This window comes from Hippocampus comes, unplaced genomic scaffold, assembly GCF_001891065.2.
Source record: "Hippocampus comes isolate QL1 unplaced genomic scaffold, H_comes_QL1_v1.1 scaffold30, whole genome shotgun sequence".
NCBI classification, from domain to species: domain Eukaryota; kingdom Metazoa; phylum Chordata; class Actinopteri; order Syngnathiformes; family Syngnathidae; genus Hippocampus; species Hippocampus comes.
The window spans coordinates 845,957-853,381 of record NW_017805705.1 but is presented as its reverse complement, the minus strand read 5'-3'; the positions used below and the strand labels follow the sequence as shown (position 1 = coordinate 853,381).

The 7,425-nt window shown below is 43.0% G+C and overlaps 1 protein-coding gene and 1 long non-coding RNA gene across 2 annotated transcripts in view; one reads left to right on the top strand and one right to left on the bottom strand.

The window, feature by feature from the left end:
- Positions 1 to 4,424: 4,424 nt before the first annotated feature.
- On the bottom strand, positions 4,425 to 5,766 carry LOC109523601 (smoothelin-like protein 1). The gene is made up of 3 exons (XM_019882837.1): positions 5,639 to 5,766; positions 5,415 to 5,566; positions 4,425 to 5,312 (listed from the first exon to the last, which is right to left on the bottom strand). The coding sequence occupies exons 1-3, from the start codon at positions 5,678 to 5,680 to the stop codon at positions 5,165 to 5,167; spliced, it is 342 nt and encodes a 113-aa protein (XP_019738396.1). The 5' UTR covers positions 5,681 to 5,766; the 3' UTR covers positions 4,425 to 5,164.
- A 1,001-nt stretch (positions 5,767 to 6,767) lies between these two features.
- LOC109523606 (uncharacterized) overlaps positions 6,768 to 7,425 on the top strand; it is a 1,133-nt gene continuing 475 nt past the window's right edge. The window contains exon 1 of the long non-coding RNA XR_002169801.1: positions 6,768 to 7,121. This is a non-coding gene — a long non-coding RNA (uncharacterized LOC109523606). The remainder of the gene's footprint in view (positions 7,122 to 7,425) is intronic.

Genomic DNA, 7,425 nt, shown 5'->3' with positions numbered 1-7,425 from the left:
CATATGGCTCCGTTTTGGCCTTGCACCAGTCCAGAAGCATCTGTTTGACGTTTTTAGCATTGGGGGCTGCAGAGGTGGGGCATTTTTGGGTGGCTTGAGCAGGACTGGCTTTACTGAGGAGGAGAAGTTAGGATGGTAGAGTACACATCTAATAGCACAGCAAATTCAGGTTTCCTCGCTTTACCACGGCAAAAGAATACATGCTCACGTCGCACACAGTTAATACAGTAAAAGCCGTATGTGGCATTTTTCACTGGATGTGTTAGTTTTATACCTCAAAAGTGATTTTCAGACCAGAATTGACTCTTAATATGACTCTTTAACAGATGCTAATGTAGTAGTAGACTAGAACATGTTCAGACTTCGATAGAAGTCCAGGTTATGTCACCACTTTAAGACTAGAATGCCACCCTAAAGCGAGGACTCCCTCAATACTCAAAAGAAGAGTTTAAATTTAAAGTCCAACTTATTCGTGGACATTAACATGACATTTTCTTTATGTGGTTTCACATTGTTTTCATGTTTGGAAAATACTACGTTTTTGTTTTTGAAATAAATGATTTAATTCCTTAAATCGTGGAGTCTTTTCTCAATGATGCTGTCTGCCAATTAATCTCAGTGTGTTTTTGATAGAAATTGCAAAAATAATACAATGTCTACAGTGGCTACTGTTTCCCCCCCAAACAGCGACCTCCATCACAATGGATGCCGTGGCCTAAGTAATTGCTAACACCTAATGAGGATACGTAAAGGCCAAACACAGGAGTAAATATATCGTCAAAAGTTTTTATGTAATCGTTTTTCATACTGTAACTTTGGTTATGCAATATTCACTAATGCGTCAGCGTATGCCATTTTTGGACATTACGATGTATGACGAGCAAAAATAACGACGGTGTTATATTAACAGAACTCGGTTAAATAACATTTAATAGAAAGTAGTCAGACAGAAGAGGACCCAAACTATCAGCAGAGTAAAGGCAAGAGGAATTATCATCTTTGCTTGTTATTTTTTTTCATTGTGTGGATAAACGCATCAGGTCGACGTTTTATAATTCAAGGCATAGACATATTCATACAAATATGTGGTGTGTAACTTCACTCTTTTTGTTTTACTATTACCGAATTTTGGCAGAGAAGCGTTGTTCATGCGCGCATATACGGCATGACATCGATACGTTATGTTCGTACAAAAGTTACGTTGGTGTCGTAAGAACAACCTCGGAATACCTCGTCGCGTCGTGACGACGCGGCTTTGCGCCGTTCGCCGTTTTGGTTTGCTGCGGTTATAAATACTCGTTTTTTTTTCCTTCTTTAGTGACTTTGTAGATGACGCAATGACCCCAAAGGGCAAGGCGGAATCTTCCGGTGGTGACACAGACGCGGCCAGGTACGCAAGGGTCTCCAAGGGGGTCATGGATCACCTGCAGTGCTACAACGAGATTTGGGAGGAGGAGAAGAGAGCCTCCTTTCAGTCAAACCTCGAGCGCTTCTTCAAGATGGTAGCGAGACCTGTACCAGATCCCCCACTGGATCCCGTGCCGGATCCTGAGTCAGATCCTGAACCCTCTGCATCTCCGAAAAAGTAGAGAGAACTGAAACAGCTCCTGTACTCGACCTCATTTTATTAATTTTTTTTTACCTCCTCCAGTATCTCCAGCACCTTCTTTAGCCTGCCCAATTTCTTTATTTTGTCTATCTCTTGCAACCTCACCAGCAAGTTCCAGCTTTCTCCAATTGCATACACGTAACGTGTGTGCCTGCCAGCCGTAGGAGTAAAGGTAAGGAATTTCATTCGTTATGGCCTAAGACTTTTTCCATACAAATATTTATGGTCATTACAACTGAAGGGTATAAACATACCGCTAAACAATCTGGCCTAATTTGACCTACCACATAAAATGATGTGGCGGGGCGGATCTGGCCCCTGGGCCTTGCGTTTGAAACTTCTGACCTAGCGGGTTATGTTTGTACAAAACTTATGTCGACGCCCTGTAAAATAAGCTACAGCCGAGGTTATTTCAGTCAACGAAAACAAAAACTACAATTGAAAAACATTTTTAATTAACTAAAAAAAAAAAAGTGAAAATACTTAAAAGAAACAAACTGAAAGTATATTTTACATTCCCAATACCAGCTATTATATATAGATTATACAATTATACATTTTTATTTATATCGTGCTTTCATAAGAGCTATAACTGTAACAAAGCTCTTTAAACACATGACATGGACAGTGATGCAATCGTAACCACCATCCCTGCATAGGCCTTGTTGTTTGAAGCAGTTATAGATGAAAGAGGAGAGAATCTATTTTTCCCCCAATTGATCAGAGACATCATGCTCAAGACATGCATGATATCCCACACGACTGCTACAAGCTAAGTTTGAAAGTAAACAAGAAGCTGTAGCGTCCACTGATGAAAAAAAAAAAAGATTGGTTCACTTCTTCTGCCCCGTGTAAATCCGCTTCAATTCTAAGCACCGACTCTCAGTTATGAATACGCATTACAGACAAGAGACTAAGCCCTCTTTTTGGTTTTGACCAGGCCCTTTTCAACCAGGAAGCGGTAGAACTCTTGGATGTACGTGTAAACGCACCTACAGTCGAGCTCCTTCATCCGGACCAAGTCTTCGGGGTCCAGCAGTGGGGGACGGCCGGCCGGCCTCCTGCAGACAGAGAAGCATCGACACCGGACTCGTAAAATCAGAGGGTGCAAAAAAGCTACACGGACATTTGGGCCACAACACGCTGACACGAGAAAGGAGGGGTCACTCTACGGTACTGAGCGCCAGCTGGAAGTTGTCCTTGGCCTTGTTCGGGTTCAGGGTGGAATACTCGAAAGCTTTGGGGAAGAAGCGGTGCAACCAAAGCACAGAAGGCGATGCCATCTTTCCAGCTGGAGGAGAAGTTGTGGATGTCCACTCCCTAAAAGAGCGCACACATTTGTGATGACAAAAGACAGAGCAGATCAGCAAGTCACAGCGGGGCCGTGATGACCCCATATGGCTCCGTTTTGGCCTTGCACCAGTCCAGAAGCATCTGTTTGACGTTTTTAGCATTGGGGGCTGCAGAGGTGGGGCATTTTTGGGTGGCTTGAGCAGGACTGGCTTTACTGAGGAGGAGAAGTTAGGATGGTAGAGTACACATCTAATAAAGTAAAAATATTTAACGTCAATAGATTGACAAAACGATTGTCTTCTGGATCAATCTATCACTGACCACAACATGAATAAAAGGGACTGCTTGAATTGGAAAATGAACCTTTGTAACTGAAAATGTGTGTCATCGTAATGGATCTCTGCAATAAGTCAGGGAATACTTCTCCGATCGTGTCAATCCAAACTGCATTTTATTGTTTGAAAAGGCAGATTTTGCACTCTCTGTCTGTGTGGATGTACCTGATCAAGGGTCCATTAATGATCACGTTCCAAAGCTATGCCTTCCATTTCTTCACGGCAAACCGAATGTGTCTACTTGACTTTGTTTAAATGCGAATGTCCAGCCAAGAGACTAAGCCCTCTTTTTGGTTTTGACCAGGCCTTTTTCAACCAGGCAGCGGTAGAACTCCTGGATGTACGTGTAAACGCACTTCCAGTCAGCGGCGGCCACACTTCAAAGAAAAGGAAAGCCATCACCATGGATGTCAAGTTAGATGTCGTGAAGCGATCAAAACGGGGAGAAACGCCGACGAACATCGGCCGCGCGCTCCACTTAAGTCGCTCTACTGTCGTGACTATCATTAAGGCTCAAGATCGCATCCTGGAGCACGTGAAGGCATCTCCGCACATGAAATCGACCATAACAAGCAGGCAGAAAAGCGGGCTACTGGAGGCCAAAAAGTGCACGTGCAAGAGCCTGGCGGCTGGTTTCTTGCTGATAGAGGAAGGCTTGGCTAAGTTCAAGGCTGAGGACCCAGACGCGGCCAGATACGCAAGGGTCTACAAGGGGGTCATGGATAACCTGCGGTGCTACAACGAGATTTGGGAGGAGGTGAAGAGGGTCTCCTTCGAGTCAAACCTCAAGCAGCTCCTCAAGATGCTAGAGAGGCCTGCACCAGATCCCCCACTGGATCGTGTGCAGGATCCTGAAATATAGACGTCTCTACTATAAGCCGCTCTCGCACAACTCAAATTGCCCCACGGGGATAAATAAAGTTTTCGCAATCTGAATCTGAATCAACTGCTTAGTTAGCTCCTGCAGCCTTGATCTCCTACTAAAAAGTAGCGAGAACTCAAACAGATCCTCAACTCGACCTCACTCAAACAGATCCTCACCTCGACCTCATCGGCTTCTTTAACTCCTCCAGCGCCTTCTTTAGCCTGCCCGGTTTCTTCATTATCTCTCTCTCTCTCTCTCTCTCGCCACCGCTTCAGCAAGTTCCAGCTCTCTCCTATCACATACTCGCAACGTGTGTACGTGCTAACCGTAGGAGTAAAGGTAAGGAATTTATTTAGCGTTATAGCCTAAGACTTTTTCATACAAATGTTTTTTTTTTTTTTTTGTAATTACGACTCAACTATGATGGGTGCATTTGCATTTGAGGGTACAAACATACAGCAAAACAATCGGGCCTAATTTGACCTAAAACTTCAATTCAACATTTCCGGTGTCTCCCATGGAAACAATAATGTGAAGGCAGGGTGATAATAGCCTTCAATTAAAATCCTTGATTTCCTCCAATCCCCAACAATGCATTTTCTGATCTTAACACATTTTTGTCCTTCTTTCAATCAAGAAAATGCAAATAACATATAAACTGAGAGGAGGTGGCCCTTCACATACAATCGTTAATCCATTTTAATAAAGTAAAAATATTTAACGTCAATAGATTGACAAAACGATTGTCTTCTGGATCAATCTATCACTGACCACAACATGAATAAAAGGGACTGCTTGAATTGGAAAATGAACCTTTGTAACTGAAAATGTGTGTCATCGTAATGGATCTCTGCAATAAGTCAGGGAATACTTCTCCGATCGTGTCAATCCAAACTGCATTTTATTGTTTGAAAAGGCAGATTTTGCACTCTCTGTCTGTGTGGATGTACCTGATCAAGGGTCCATTAATGATCACGTTCCAAAGCTATGCCTTCCATTTCTTCACGGCAAACCGAATGTGTCTACTTGACTTTGTTTAAATGCGAATGTCCAGCCAAGAGACTAAGCCCTCTTTTTGGTTTTGACCAGGCCTTTTTCAACCAGGCAGCGGTAGAACTCCTGGATGTACGTGTAAACGCACTTCCAGTCAGGCTCCTTCATCCGGACCAAGTCTTCGGGGTCCAGCAGTGGGGGACAGCCGGCCAGCCTCCTGCAGACAAAGAAGCATCAACATCGGACCCGTAAAATCAGAGGGTGCAAAAAGCAAGACGGACATTCGCACAATACGCTGACACGAGGAAGGAGGGCTCACTCTGCGGTACTAAACGCCAGCTGGAAGTTGTCCTTGGCCTTGTTCGGGTTCAGGGTGGAATACTCAAACGCGTCGGGGAAGAAACGGTGCACCAAAGCGCAGAAGGCGATGCCATCTTTCCAGCTGGAGGAGAAGTTGTGGATGTCCACTCCCTAAAAGAGCGCACACATTTGTGATGACAAAAGACAGAGCGGATCAGCAAGTCACAGCGGGGCCGTGATGACCCCATATGGCTCCGTTTTGGCCTTGCACCAGTCCAGAAGCATCTGTTTGACGTTTTTAGCATTGGGGGCTGCAGAGGTGGGGCATTTTTGGGTGGCTTGAGCAGGACTGGCTTTACTGAGGAGGAGAAGTTAGGATGGTAGAGTACACATCTAATAGCACAGCAAATTCAGGTTTCCTCGCTTTACCACGGCAAAAGAATACATGCTCACGTCGCACACAGTTAATACAGTAAAAGCCGTATGTGGCATTTTTCACTGGATGTGTTAGTTTTATACCTCAAAAGTGATTTTCAGACCAGAATTGACTCTTAATATGACTCTTTAACAGATGCTAATGTAGTAGTAGACTAGAACATGTTCAGACTTCGATAGAAGTCCAGGTTATGTCACCACTTTAAGACTAGAATGCCACCCTAAAGCGAGGACTCCCTCAATACTCAAAAGAAGAGTTTAAATTTAAAGTCCAACTTATTCGTGGACATTAACATGACATTTTCTTTATGTGGTTTCACATTGTTTTCATGTTTGGAAAATACTACGTTTTTGTTTTTGAAATAAATGATTTAATTCCTTAAATCGTGGAGTCTTTTCTCAATGATGCTGTCTGCCAATTAATCTCAGTGTGTTTTTGATAGAAATTGCAAAAATAATACAATGTCTACAGTGGCTACTGTTTCCCCCCCAAACAGCGACCTCCATCACAATGGATGCCGTGGCCTAAGTAATTGCTAACACCTAATGAGGATACGTAAAGGCCAAACACAGGAGTAAATATATCGTCAAAATTTTTTATGTAATCGTTTTTCATCCTGTAACTTTGGTTATGCAATATTCACTAATGCGTCAGCGTATGCCATTTTTGGACATTACGATGTATGACGAGCAAAAATAACGACGGTGTTATATTAACAGAACTCGGTTAAATAACATTTAATAGAAAGTAGTCAGACAGAAGAGGACCCAAACTATCAGCAGAGTAAAGGCAAGAGGAATTATCATCTTTGCTTGTTATTTTTTTTCATTGTGTGGATAAACGCATCAGGTCGACGTTTTATAATTCAAGGCATAGACATATTCATACAAATATGTGGTGTGTAACTTCACTCTTTTTGTTTTACTATTACCGAATTTTGGCAGAGAAGCGTTGTTCATGCGCGCATATACGGCATGACATCGATACGTTATGTTCGTACAAAAGTTACGTTGGTGTCGTAAGAACAACCTCGGAATACCTCGTCGCGTCGTGACGACGCGGCTTTGCGCCGTTCGCCGTTTTGGTTTGCTGCGGTTATAAATACTCGTTTTTTTTTCCTTCTTTAGTGACTTTGTAGATGACGCAATGCCCCCAAAGGGCAAGGCGGAATCTTCCGGTGGTCACACTTCAAAGAAAATCAAAGCCATCACCTTGGATTTGAAGCTAAACACGGTGCAGCCATCGAAACGCAGACGAATATCGGCCGCGTGCCAAAACCGCCAAGTAAAGGTAAGTAATTAGTCTCTTCCTTTCCAATCGTTTTTTTTTGTTTTACTATGACCCAATTATAGCACAGAAATGTTGTTCACAGAGGTATATACGACATGACATAGGCAGTAGTGTCGAACTCATTTTTGTTACGGTCTACTTTGGAGTTACGTCTTCCCACGGAGGGCCGTTATGTCAGTGAAATCAAATGTTTAATTGTCTCATCGTATTATTACTTGTACACAACAAACGTATGGATTACTAGTTTTGAAAATCGGTCAACTATCATAGTTTGTTCAGTTATTTTTCAAGTGAGTGTAAACAG